This window comes from Oncorhynchus mykiss, chromosome 14, assembly GCF_057628025.1.
Source record: "Oncorhynchus mykiss isolate SJ-2025 chromosome 14, ASM5762802v1, whole genome shotgun sequence".
NCBI lineage: Eukaryota > Metazoa > Chordata > Actinopteri > Salmoniformes > Salmonidae > Oncorhynchus > Oncorhynchus mykiss.
This window is the reverse complement of record NC_143035.1, coordinates 13,636,810-13,651,061: the sequence shown is the minus strand read 5'-3', so window position 1 is coordinate 13,651,061 and position 14,252 is coordinate 13,636,810. Positions and strand designations below refer to the sequence as shown.

Sequence of the window (14,252 nt, the reverse complement as noted above, 5' to 3'; positions counted from 1 at the left end):
CACTGCTCATGCTCTCAAAATGTTGGCGCCCGGAGAATACACATTTCCAAGGTGAGCAGGATGATTATGAGATGGAGTTACGTTGGACTGACACTGGGCCGCAAGCAAAGTCGGGAGAAGAGGAATGTTGGGACAGAGACACAGAGAGATGGATTTCTGAGGAGGAATGGAGGGGAAAAAAAGAGGAAGAGGAAAGTATGAGGAAAGCAGGGGTTGGATTTGTATTTGAGGAAGATGGTGGTAAAAATGGAGATGGGGTGAAGAAGAAGAGTGGTGTGAAGTGAAAACAGATTGAGCAGTGCACCAGACCGAGTTCTGGAGGTGAAAAGGAAGTGAATGATGGAGAGTTAAGTGAGGTAGAAGGTGTGGTGAAGAGCTCAGAACCCGAGCCTGGCAATCAATGGACATGATAAAGAAGAATCTTGTCCAGTAGGATTTACATTTTTTGAGAAAGTGTATCCTTGTCTTTTGGCAGAGCCATTTGTGTTTTCAGGGTGGGTGAGAAAGGAGTTGGGTGCAGTTGAGTCAGTGAAGGTAACCTGTAGTGGACTTGTGATATTTGTTTGTATTCTTCTGACCAGAGGGAGTGGGCGCTCCGTGTCACGCAACTTGAGTCAAGGTCTGTTTCTTGCTTTGTTTGCTCTAAGGAACAGAGCACCATTGAAATGAGTGTTTTCTGGGGTAGCATTAAGTATGGAGATGGAGCAATTGAAGTTGAAGATTCGTGGCATTTGTGATGCCTGCCGTTTGGTGCTAAGTAGACCTGGTGGTGAGTGTGGTGAAACAGAGGAGTCACTGTCGGTCCTGTGTCAACTGTAGGGGTGCCCACGTTGCTGGGGATCAGATGTGTCCGGTGAGAGAGAGGCAGGTTGAGATGGCTAGAGTCAGAGTAGTGCAGAAGGTGACGAATGCTGAGGCAGTGAAGAAAGTAGGAGGATGGGTCAAGGGTGAGGGATCCTGAGAGGATCCCTGTGAGTAGTAGATCTGTGCCAGCACAGAGGGATAGGCCAACAAGCGATATATGCATCAGTATGGTTGGCTTCTTAGCGTTCATAGGTTATCAACTGTAGCAGAAATGGAACGTAAAATCACCGAAAATAGATGTTGTAGTGGCAGCTGCAGAGAAGTATTGGGTATACAAAATTTGATTTCAGAAAAGTTACAGGGTGTGCTGACTTGTGGTGTCCCGTACTCCCAGGCCATTGGCATGGTGCAGGAGCAGACAGGGTCAAAGTAGTGGAATGGGGTAGTGTGTTTTTAAGGTTAGTTGTTTTATATTTGCATATATTTATATATATATTTGTGGGATTTAGTTTATTTATTTTTCCACTTTCCCCTTTTTGTATCACTAAGTAAAATGGATTTATATTATAGTCCAGTTGGGGGCGGTAATGCAACATGTTGGATGCCAACCTCCGTTTTAATCCAAAGAAGAAGAAGAAGCATTTTCATTCAACAAGTTACTGGTAATGGCGGTGCCGACGACAAAAGTGTTTTATCAAAGAAAGGCAGCGCAGAAACTGTGGTTTCACTCATTTATAGGGGTCTAAACGACTGATGGATGAGAAATTCATTGTTAAAGCATACATTACCTAATTTAAAACAGCAATGATGCCATCAAAGACACTGGAAGCACAACGGTCAAAGCTACCGTCATACCACAATCGGGCCTCGATAACATGCAATATTTTGAAAGCCATATGTAAGATTGCATAGACATTTCACGAAATCCTGTCATGGTTGAATAACAGTGTGGCCCAATTTGTCAGAGTGCCGAGAAGGAGTCTGAGATGGGCAAACCGGAAGACCTGCGGGGAGACTGAACCTGGGAGCCTTCTCGGCTCATTCACAGACCAGCTCAATAACCATAACGCTGCAGCTGCGGTACCAAATACAAACCATGTTCCAGGTGATGCTGCGCGTGGTACATTTGTCATTTAATTTCTCTGAATTGTTCTGTTTTATTTTACAGAATATAACTGAATGATACAACATAACATGTTACGGAATTACTTCGCTAACGTTAGCTACTGTAATTACATCTCTCCACTGTAGGTCTAATGCAGGCGGTCCAAGAGAAGAAGCAGAGCGATGAGGAGGACACTCTGGAGTTTGATGAAGAGGTGACAGCTGTATCTTGTTTCGTGAATGCAGCGCAAGACTTGGGAGTATGAGCTCACTATGGTAAACGTCAAGCTTGACAATCATCTTCAGGGAGGCATGTAAAGGTGTGGAGGCCAGCCAGCGACCATCCAGCCTGGGCACCCTGGAGCTAGCTAATCCCAGAAAGGAGGACCTGGGGCTGGTTGAAGATCAGGAGGAGCTGGCGGATGATCAGGAGGAGCTGGGGGAGGAGGGCCTGGAGACCAGGGCAGAAGGGACAACCTAACTGTTCACAGTACTGCAAGAACTTCAGTAAGGAGTGGGTCCTGCGCCGCCATCTTAGAAGACGCAGAGTGAGGCCAGGGGAGGAAGGGTCTGGCCTCCCACCTGCTGACTCATAGTAGTGCCAAAGCCTACGCCTGCAATGTGTGTGACCAGCGCTTTACACGCCCAAAATCTCTCAGCAAGCACCGCCGACAAACACAGCATCGTCAAGCCCTACGGCTGCCCTCAATGCCCCAACCACTTCTACTGCATCGAGGGGCTCAACAGCCACCTACGCATCCATGGAGAGAGGCAAGAACGCGCCCCACCCAAGCCTAAACTGTTCATGTGTACTGACGGTGGTAAGGCTTTTTCCATTCCGGTGCAGCAGGCCGTTCATGAGAGCACACACACTGGGAAGCGAGCCTTCGAGCCTCTTCCCCCCTCTATCTGCCACAAACGGCTTCTCCACGTGGAGGTACTGGGCGGTCACCAGATGACACAACAGGTGGACCAGACGTTTCTTTGCCCGCACTGCTCCAAGGGCTTCCGCTGCGCCAAGCACCCACCGCTGCAGCCTCTGTATCACGACCTTCCACATGCCCAACGAGCTCCGTCACCAGCTGGAGCGCGCACACCCCTGCCCCTACGGCGGGAAGAGCTTCAAGGCGGACTATGGGGTCATGCTGCACTGCCAAACACACAACGACGAGTGCCCGTACCCATGTGAACTCTGCTCTTTGAGTTTCAAGCGGACGCATCTCCTGGCATCCCACAATCTCACTCACACTGGAGATCGCCATGTAAATGTGTGAGCTGTGCCAGCGTAAGTTCTCTCGGCCTACTGGTCTGCAGATCTCTGGAAGTTACACCAGAGTGAGAAGCCATACAGACTTCCCTAACCTGGCCCTCCTGGAGGCACACAACCGCACTTCTCACCCTGACCCCCTACAGACGAAGCAGGCTGAGGTACTGATTCAGGGCCGCAGGTGCCACAAGATTCTACCACGACCAGAGGGGGGAGAGAGAGACCTGTCCACTTCCCCTGCCCTACCCAAACAAGGGGAACCCCCAACACAGCAGGCAGCACCTGGTCAGGTTTTGTATTGGGGTTACAATTAAACGGGGGGGTATCATGATTGTGCGCACCCAACAACCTGACACACTTCCTATCCAGTCACCTGCCACTGCCGTATTCCCCGCCCCCATGACGAGCCAGACCACAACCACACCAGCAGGACCCCTCAAACTACAGATGCCACTTACACCAAACACATCTACCACCACGTTGCAACACAAGCCACCAAACCTAGACAGAAAGCTACCCCACCCAGACCCAGGAGGCTTCGCAAATCTGAGAACAAGAACACGCCGTCAGTCAAAAACCCAGAACCACCTCCACAACATGACCTTACTGCTAGGGTCAGCACTAAATGTCAAGGGTCATCTCAGTCCAAGACAGCAGGGCAGCCAGTGACTGAAACTACTCCTAATTCTGCCACCAAATCCAACAGCAAGTCCTTTACCAAAGTTCCGGTACTGACCTGAGCACAGCCCAATAAGAGAGTGAGCCTGCGGCTCCAGGAAAGATCACAGCCAACAGCAGAGCCTCTAGTAGACTTGAGGCAGGACTAGAAGCAGGATCAGGGAAAGGGGTAGAGGAAGAGGGGCAGATGGGAAGAGAGGGAGAGATTATGTATCTGTAGTGAGACTCCTGACTATAGCTCCAAAACCAGTTGTAAAGATGTAGGATCTTAATTTGATCACTTTTGGTGGCAAACTTGTAGTGTATTTAAGGAAACAAAAAGGCAAATGTTTGTAATTTCCACTTTAAAATGTCAGACTTGATTTCCCTTAACTAAAAATGTCAGCCCCTACAAAAATTGTCCATTATTCATAATCCACATAATAATTCACATTTCCTGTTGCTGCAGAATTATTTTCCTGCTGTAGGAAACTGGCTCAAATTAAGATCCTACATCTGTTATTGTACAGGCTCTCTGAGTGAGGACTGACTGCTTTTTAGGGCGGATCCTCTGCGTGTTTTGGTGTTTGGATGGGTATGACCGGTTGGATACGTTTGACAACTCGGGGTGGAAGGAAGGACAAACAGGACAAAACGGGGAGAGACCAATATTGAACTCTTTTTGTTTTCCGTTGCAAAATGTTCTGCTACGGTATGCACTAATTAATATACGACCCAGCTCCCTACTGATCTACTTTTAGACAATGTATGACCCTTTACGTGACTGTTTCAAATAAAGTTTCTCATTTTTGTCTGAAGCTTATGCACTTTTCTCTGGTACCTCGCTCCTCACTTGTGGTTGTGTAGATCCATAACTCATAAAACCTTTATTCTCTTTCAGTGTGTACTTTGTTCCAGGAGTGTATAGGCAAGTTACCTTTACCTTGTGGCCATGGGAAACAACATTTAGGCTAGGATTCAATGCAAGGGGTGTTATAGCGCAGCCCACTAGACAGAAGCCGACAATGTGCTTTTCAAAAGGCACTTATGAAAAACGCTGTGCATCTCAGCTCAAGCGTAAACTGCACTTTAAAGTCGCTTATAGTGGACCCTATAACGTGCACTGCGCTATAACGTGCACTGAATCCAGGCCTTAGACTTAAGAAACACACACATACACAGTTCTTAATCCATGATTGTTTACTTTAACAGTGAAGTACAGATCATCACATTCACAAAGCACTTCTCTCACTCATAAAGGCACTCACGGAGAAAGCTCTCTAAGGGAGAACAAACTTTAAATTCAGTTATCCATTTCCATTTGTCATTTAACTGAGTCTTGCGAAAATAAAATGACTGAAAATATATATTTTTTAGGTATTGATAGGAAGTAAAATACAAAATATAGACTAGATCATCTCTTCATCTATTATATTGATTTTTCTACACAGCTTCTCAGTTCATACGCACGGTTTTTCATAATGTCATTATTTTCTCTCGAATCATGAAACTTCCCACCCCCTAATGCTGCGAAAAATACCTTCAGTAAGGAATCACCGAACTCTCCCAGGGAGCTCTCTAGTCACCGGCCGTTAAGTCGCCATTCATATTTGATAGTTTGATCGCTGGAGGCCGTACTTGCTGAAACGGGACTGTAATTGTAGGAACCTTTTTCATTTATAAAATGTCATGTTTTTCTTGTTGCAGAGCAGGCTCCAGATCTGATGTGGCGATCCAGACCTCCTTTCTCTATGTAGGTCTTCCCACAGTCTTCACATTCGGACTTGGGCATACTGCCGTGGATGTGGGCCCTGTGCCTGCTGAGATTCCCCCTCTCTGAGAACCCCCTGCCGCAGTCTGGACAGAGGTGGGGCCTTTCCCCCGAGTGGATCAGCATGTGTTTACGCATGTTCCCAGTGTCGTTGAAGCATTTGTCGCATCTGGGGCAGGGAAATGGCTTCTCCCCGCTATGAGTGCGAATGTGCCTCTCCCGGTCACGGCGGGATATGAAGGCCTTCCCGCACTCCTGGCAGGAAAAGTTTTTGGGCTTCTTTTGGGGTTCTGGAAACAAGGAGACACCACCTCTACCTCCCTCTCTAAATCTTTTGCCTCGACTTCGTGACGATGATGTTCTTGTGTGCCACAGTGGGGACGCCTCTCGAAGAGCGGGAATGTCAGCATCTGGGTCGTCCTGGAGGGTCTGGGGGTCGGCAGGGGCCCAAGTGGGGTCCTCTTCACCCTCCTTGTCGTCTGACTCTGAGTCGGAGCCCAGGATGGAAGAAAGGGAGCGGCTGGCGGACTCAAAGCCCCGTCGACGCTGGGCCTCACCCAGGGCCTCGTCGTCCTCCACGGGGGCTAGCCAGTCTCCAGGGCCCTGGTCCTCCTGTACCTCTGGTTCCGTCTCATCTTCCTCCCTACTCACAGGACTGGAGCCTGCAGCTGCCGAGGGCTGAGAGGGGGCCTGAAGCTTAGGGAGACAGGAATTCTTTGGATGGAACACTCCTCCAGACTTCTTCAGCTCAGCTTTCTCCTCCTCTCGGGCTGTACATGATTGGCTGGCTGGGTCGTGAAGCTCAAGTGTCATTGGTTTAGAGTCAGGAATCTCCTTGTCTTCACTCTCCTCTTTGGTAAGTAATAAAAGGGGCGTGACTGTGGTCTCATACTCCTCCTCTTTGATGTGCGTTGGCCTCGGAGGCTCAGGGTTCGTAACAAATAATTCTGTACGCTCCTGTTTGACACATGAGGTAGGGAGGGATTCCTGACCTCTGGAGACCAGTTCGACCTCGGAATGTTCCGTTTTGAGCAGAATTCTTTGGGGTGACCCTGGTCCGTGTGAGCTGTCCATCTCCCAGGCCATCACCACTAGGACAAAACAAATGGTATTAGAACACATGACATAAGCATCTTGTTTACATTTCATAACCACAATCAGCTGTCAATCTTTTTTATTCATTTAACCTTTATTCAAATGGTGGAGCTCAGTTTGTTTTGCATGGCCAGATTACCAGGTTGGGTGGAGATTTCACTTAAAGGCCAATGGAATGGTCAAAAATGTGCAACTCCGCCCACATGGGACAGGGCCTGCAAAACAAACTCTACCTTTGTAGAAAACCTGTGGTAGCACCAAGTATGTATATAAACCAGTGGAGGCTGCTGAGGGGAGAACAGCCCATATTAATAGCCGGAACAGAGCAAATGTAATGGCATCAAACACCTGGAAACCATGTGTTTTATGTATTTGATACCATTCCACTGATTCCGCTCGAGTCCTTATCACAAGCCCGTTCTCCCCAATTAAAGTGCCACCAACCTCCTGTGATATAAACCAGTGTTGGGTTCAAGACCACCTAAAACCAAGACCGGAGCGAATCAAGACCGAGACTTGGAGGGGGACGAGAGGTTTGAGACAGTCAAGACCAGAAAAACGTGAGTTCAATTCAAGACCATGACTGTAATTTTGTCAAAGGCATTTGACATTCAACATTTTGGAGTGACAGTTGAATCAACCAATTACATTGTACATGGGATGATTTTACAAAACGTATGGAAGGCCAAAAGCTCACTGTGCAATAGCAAGCAGTAGTTTTACCACGGTCTAGCTAGCTAGCTTTTGTTGTAGGATAGTTTGCAGCGGCTGCAGCAGGTGTTATCGAAGAGAATGTTGTTGCTAATTTGTTAGCTTCCCCCCTTTAAAATAATAACTTTCAACATGAAGTTAAGTTTGAAATGATCATCTGGTGAGTGGAACTGTGTTTTTTATTGCAGCGCGCTTGCTGTTGTTAGCCATCTCTTTGAAAATAACTTGTGCGTGAAACATTATTTCATTTAAACTTTAGATCACGGGTTACTTTGTGTGTTGAGCGTGAAATGTTTTTTTTTGCAATGGTAAGTAATAGTTGTACATTTCGATTGGGAAATGCTTAGCCTAATGGTTTTGTTTTTGTATTCTTATGATTGGGACCTACTGGCTTAATATGTCAGAGTGAATGGACCATCAGCCCTATGCAGTGGTGCCTGACGAAGTGGGTCCTGTGTGACAGAATTGCACCACTTTGTTAAATATCTAAAAATCACACTTTAAATACATTTTTAAAAAGGACACAAATGTGATGTTCTAAGTCCACAACAATGCTTAAACCACATCAGGAGACTATTTTTTAGGTCTGGGAAAAATCTAAAAAATATATTGTTGCCCTTTAAATCAATTGAGCAAAACAAACGCTTTCCCCATTGATACAAATCAGCATTACATCATTTTGTCAGGTAGGCAAGTTAACATTTAATTGGAAAGTTTTTTGGGGAAAGCCTTTATAAATGTTCATGCAAGCAGCGTATGATGACTGAATTGCGCCTCGTAAATAGCCTACTAACCAAGACTATGGACCAAACTTTTTCAATACCTGGTTTGCATACCCATTGTTGCCTTAGTGAGCACTTACTGCTAGATATCAAGAATTGAAATGTCTTTCCTACCCTACCGGCTACCAATGTAATTATTCTGTGAGCTGCTCCATGCAAAAACGAGTTGGGAGCTGCGCGCTCTTGCTGCCTGCAGATTATATTCTGCGGAAACTAGGATATGTGTAATGCGCGCATGTGCATGTATTTCACGTTCTTTGCAATTGTGTAGGCAACTTTGTGCATGATTTCTCTATTGTACTACATAATTAATACGCTGTATACCTCCAGTACACTACTTTGATATGCAACCAAAGGGATTAAGAAGTGAGTTTAGGCAATGCCCACTGAAAACCCCTTACAAAATGATTGCAGTTTTGAAACTGCGGTCAACTGTGGTATTTTGGACACAGTAATTGCAGATTAACTGCAGTTATACTGCACTCTGACTGCAATATTTTTTCATAAGGGACAAAGTTGGTATGGGGCGTATACCTGCATATAGCCTCCACTACATCATTGGCCCTTTGTGTTTGACAAAATTGCACTCTCCTACATGAGTGACCTGGTATTACGGTTGTTGTCCTTTCAGCATCACCAGCCTGTCACACACTGAAGGCCTAGGGGTCCAATAGGTTCGCCACTGCGCAAACATGTCTACTATAGATATAAAGATTATTAGAATTTCTCCCTGTCTCCCCTTACTAATAGTAAGCACGCAACTTAGTCAACAATTTACCCCACTCTTCCCTATCAGAGTCAAGGAAATCCAGACAAACTTTGAGGATATTTTTCAATGCAAGTAAAGTACAGTAATGTTACAAGTAAAGTAGGAATCCCAGGTTTCAATAGGCAACAAGATATTGTTTCAAAAAAGGAGTGTATATATTTGGCCTGGCACAGCGTTTTTATGCGCTGACTGAATGGAAGCTGTTAATGGTGGTCTTTTTACTCCGCTGGTCTGAAATTACAAGTCCTCACTGTCCGAGACCAGGTAAAAATGTATCTGACACAGAGAGAAGACCAAGTAAAAATGTATCTGACAACTAGACCACCACACTCAATGTGTAGTACTACAACACTGATATAAACCCTGGAATGCTGATTAAATGTATTGTCCAATGAGAGGCTTTGAAGACACCGGTCGGCCATATTGTCACTCTCAGAAGAAGTGGTCCTCCATCGGAATGAATGGAACTCAGTACAGTATTTCAATTAAATGTTTCAAGGACAAAATTACATGTATACTGAACAAAAAAATAAACAAAACATGCAACAATTTCAAAGATTTTACAGAGTTACAGTTCATAAGAGGAAATCAGTCAATTGATTAGGCTCTAATCTATGGATTTCACATGACTAGGAATACAGATATCCATCTGTTGTTCACATAAACCTTGCAATTGTGTTTGTTGTCCGTAGCTTATGCCTACCCATACCACAACCCCACCACCACGGGGGCAGCAAAGCGCTCGCCCACAGGACTCCATAAACATGGTCTGTGGTTGTAAGGCCGGTTGGAGGTACTGCCAAATTCTCTAAAATGACGTTAGAGGTGGCTTATGGTAGAGAAATTAACATTAAATTATCTGGCAACAGTTCTGGTGGACATCCTTGCAGTCAGGATGCAAATTGTATGCTCCCTCAACTTGAGATATTTGTGGCATTGTGTTGTGTGACAACACCGCACATTTTAGAGAAGCCTTATTGTCCCCAGCACAAGGTGCACCTGTGTAATGATTATGCTGTTTAATCAGCTTCTTGATATGCCACACCTGTCAGGTGGATGGACTATCTTGGCAAAGGATAAATGCTCACTAACTGGGATGCAAACAAATTTGTGCATACATTTTTGAGAGAAATAAGCTTTTTGTGCATTTAGAACATTTCTGGGATCTTTTTTCAGCTCATGAAACATGGGACCAACACTTTACATGTTGTGTTTATATTTTTGTTCAGGTATTTAAGTATTTTTGTTGTTGTAGTGGGGACATTAACATTAGTAATCAATAAAAAAATGTGCTCATAAAATAATTTACAATTATGCATTAAGGTGTCTGTAATATAAAAACGAATGTAGACGTTAATAATATGTTTTACAATGGTGAGGAAGTGCGAAAAGGGAGGCACGCACGTTGGCTTGAACACAGCGCCCCCAATCAGTATTCTAGTGTATATATAAATATTTGGGTGAGACTCACATGGTTCTGGCTTCAAGTGGACTAGTTGTGAATTATAGAAAACGCACTTTCTCCGCGTCTTGCTGAGGCTGCCGAGAGAGGGCGGGGTCTTCTAACAACAGCCAAATTGCGTGGAACTGCGCGGAAAAGTAGTAAACTACTATTATCGCGCATGTACTTAATTTACTAATACGACAGAAAGCCATAACCGTTGTATATTTGTCATAATGTCGCTTAGCTAAATGTTTAGAAACTGCTAGTAAAATAGTTTATTCTCGACTCACCGCATCGTCAATTGACCTTGTTTTGATCAGCTGGAAGATAGTCTGTTGACTTGTAGGTTGCTGGCTAGCTAGATTGCAAAAAAAGTCCACACGAGAAGCATCAAGCGTAAATAAAACTGACCAGATCCGCATGACGAAACCACATGTCAAAGTTGATTGTTATTGTTTCCAGTGAATGGTTAGCTATCAAATTCCAGGATTTCTGAACCTTCCGAAGCCATGAACATTCCGGAAACGATACTGTTTGGTGGGTGGACACGAACCAAAGAGGAAGAGGCCCAACTCTCCCTCCAGCAGGTAGCGTTGTTTCGCCCACCAAGCAAGGAGTTTTTGTGTGGAGTGTCGAATTCGGCGCCAACAACAAAATAATGGCTTATTTTCTACTTGAGGTTTATTTGATTGGATTAGAAGTTAGTAATGTTTAAATTGCTACGAGTGTACTGATATAAATGAGACACGTGACAAACCGGCAACTGAGAAAAAAAACTATTTCGTAGTTGTCTCGAGATGGTAATGCATATTCATGTGATGTGGCTAGTAGCATCTCTATTGAATACAAGCGTTTGACGTGGAACAACCTCATCGAATATTCAAAAATATTTACAATAATGAGATGTATCCACCAATCCTAAGAAAGGATGGGTGGGAGCTAGACAACCCGCTGTGCCCTTTTGTGGACAACGTCTCCCATTGTTAGGGCGGAGAAACATGTTTCTTGTCAGTATAGCCAACATCTTTGCTGGGCTTTCTTCGTCTTTGGTATCATGGCGTTCGCTCACTTTGTTTGTGCATGCCGCCACCTACTGTACGGTAGTGTGTGGTCGATCACGTTACATTTTGTGACGCAACAATTTAAAAGGAAGGGGGAAAGGACAAAATCGCACCACCAACTAACCCCATGTCTATATATCAATATTTTAATAAATAATACGAAGAGCCCCACCTATTTTGAGCACCACCTGTTTAGCATGTTATTTTGGCATTAATACTTGTCACATAATTAAAAATGTAATCTAGAATCGGCTTCCTATTTCACAACAAAGCATCCTTCACTCATGCTGCCAAACATACCCTCATAAAACTGACGATCCACGACTTCGGCAATGTCATTTACAAAATAGCCTCCAATACTCTACTCAACAAATTGGATGCAGTCAATCACAGTGCCATCCATTTTGTCTCCAAAGCCCCATATACTACCCACCACTGCGACCTGTACGCTCTCGTTGGCTGGCCCTCGCTTCAGATTCGTCGCCAAACCCACTGGCTCCAGGTCATCTACAAGTCTATGCTAGGTAAAGCCCCGCCTTATCTCATCTCACTGGTCACCATAGCAGCACCCGCCCATAGCACGCGCTCCAGGAGGTACAGTGGGGCTAAAAAGTATTTAGTCAGCCACCAATTGTGCAAGTTCTCCCAATTAAAAAGATGAGAGAGGCCTGTAATTTTCATCATAGGTACACTTCAACTATGACAGACAAAATGAGGGGGAAAAATCCAGAAAATCACATTGTAGGATTTTTAATGAATTTATTTGCAAATTATGGTGGAAAATAAGTATTTGGTCAATAACAAAAGTTTATCTCAATACTTTGTTATATACCCTTTGTTGGCAATGACAGAGGTCAAACGTTTTCTGTAAGTCTTCACAACGTTTTCACACACTGTTGCTGGTATTTTGGCCCATTCCTCCATGCAGATCTCCTCTAGAGCAGTGAGCAGGGCTGTTGCTGGGCAACACAGACTTTCAACTCCCTCCAAAGATTTTCTATGGGGTTGAGATCTGGAGACTGGCTAGGCCACTCCAGGATCTTGAAATGCTTCTTACGAAGCCACTCCTTCTTTGCCCGGGCGGTGTGTTTGGGATCAATGTCATGCTGAAAGACCCAGCCACGTTTCATCTTCAATGCCCTTGCTGATGGTAGGCTTTGTTAACTTGGTCCCAGCTCTCTGCAGGTCATTCACTAGGTCCCCCCGTGTGGTTCTGGGATTTTTGCTCACCGTTCTTGTGATCATTTTGACCCCACGGGGTGAGATCTTGCGTGGAGCCCCAGATCGAGGGAGATTATCAGTGGTCTTGTATGTCTTCCATTTCCTAATAATTGCTCCCACAGTTGATTTCTTCAAACCAAGCTGCTTACCTATTGCAGATTCAGTCTTCCCAGCCTGGTGCAGGTCTACAATTTTGTTTCTGGTGTCCTTTGACAGCTCTTTGGTCTTGGCCATAGTGGAGTTTGGAGTGTGATTGTTTGAGGTTGTGGACAGGTGTCTTTTATACTGATAACAAGTTCAAACAGGTGCCATTAATACAGGTAACGAGTGGAGGACAGAGGAGCCTCTTAAAGAAGGTCTGTGAGAGCCAGAAATCTTGCTTGTTTGTAGGTGACCAAATACTTATTTTCCACCATAATTTGCAAATAAATAAATTAAAAATCCTACAATGTGATTTTCTGGATTTTCTTTTCTCATTTTGTCTGTCATAGTTGAAGTGTACCTATGATGAAAATTACAGGCCTCTCTCATCTTTTTAAGTGGGAGAACTAGCACAATTGGTGGCTGACTAAATACTTTTATGCCCCACTGTATATCTCACTGGTCACCCCCAAAGCCAATTCTTCCTTTGGCTGCCTCTCCTTCCAGTTCTCTGCTGCCAATTACTGGAACGACCTGCAAAAATCACTAAAGCTGAAGACCCTTACCTCCCTCACTATCTTTAAGCACCAGCTGTCAGAGCAGCTCACAGATCACTGCACCTGTTCATAGCTCATCTGTAAATAGCCCATCCAATCTACCTCATCCCCATACTATTTATTTATTTATCATGCTCCTTTCCACCCCAGTATCTCTACTTGCACATTCCTCTTCTGCACATTCTACCATTCCAGTGTTTAATTGCTATATTGTAATTACTTCGTCACCATGGCCTATTTATTGCCTTTACCTCTCTTATCCTACCTCATTTGCACATGCTGTACATAGACTTTTCTACTGTATTATTGATTTTTTAATTTTTTTATTCCATGTGTAACTATGTTGTTGTATGTGTCGAACTGCTTTGCTTTATCTTGGCCAGGTCACAGATGCAAATGAGAACTTGTTCTCAACTAGCCTACCTGGTTAAATAAAGGTGAAATAAAAATAAATAAATATCAGTTTGCAAACAACGTAAAAAAAAAAAAAAATGTTAATAAAGACCATACAAAAATTGTCTATTTTTTGATTTCTTGAGTAAGGCAGCTCCAAAATGAAGGTGTTTCAGTCTACAGTAGCTCAGTGCTTTCTGCGGTGGTGGGGTAGCTAGCGGAAAATACGGAGTGTAGGGGTTGGTAATGTGTTCTAGTTGCACCATGATTGGCTCAGTGTTCTGTCACTCATGGGGACACTATGTCACTGCCAAATCTAAGGGTAGAGCTCAAATTCAAGCCACTTGGGTGCTACCATAGAGTTACATTAGAAGTGCTCATTCAAGAAGGCTCAAGGTCATTGGCCACAGATAAAATCATGTCAAATCACATTATATCTACAGTAACTTTGATTGGACTGATCATGTCAACATCA

General features: G+C 44.5%; 1 protein-coding gene across 3 annotated transcripts; it reads right to left on the bottom strand.

Moving 5' to 3' along the window:
- Positions 1-5,017: 5,017 nt before the first annotated feature.
- LOC110488847 (uncharacterized) lies at positions 5,018-11,443 on the bottom strand. Of its 3 annotated transcripts, XM_021561271.3 has the most exons (3): positions 10,695-11,443; positions 10,432-10,547; positions 5,018-6,694 (listed from the first exon to the last, which is right to left on the bottom strand). In XM_021561271.3, the coding sequence occupies exon 3, from the start codon at positions 6,687-6,689 to the stop codon at positions 5,520-5,522; it is 1,170 nt and encodes a 389-aa protein (XP_021416946.3). In that variant the 5' UTR covers positions 6,690-6,694; positions 10,432-10,547; positions 10,695-11,443; the 3' UTR covers positions 5,018-5,519. The 3 variants fall into 3 exon arrangements, with proteins under 3 accessions (XP_021416946.3, XP_021416947.3, XP_021416945.3); XM_021561272.3 differs by lacking the exon at positions 10,432-10,547 and having other exon boundaries at positions 10,816-11,206; XM_021561270.3 differs by lacking the exon at positions 10,432-10,547 and having other exon boundaries at positions 10,695-11,107.
- Positions 11,444-14,252: the final 2,809 nt, after the last annotated feature.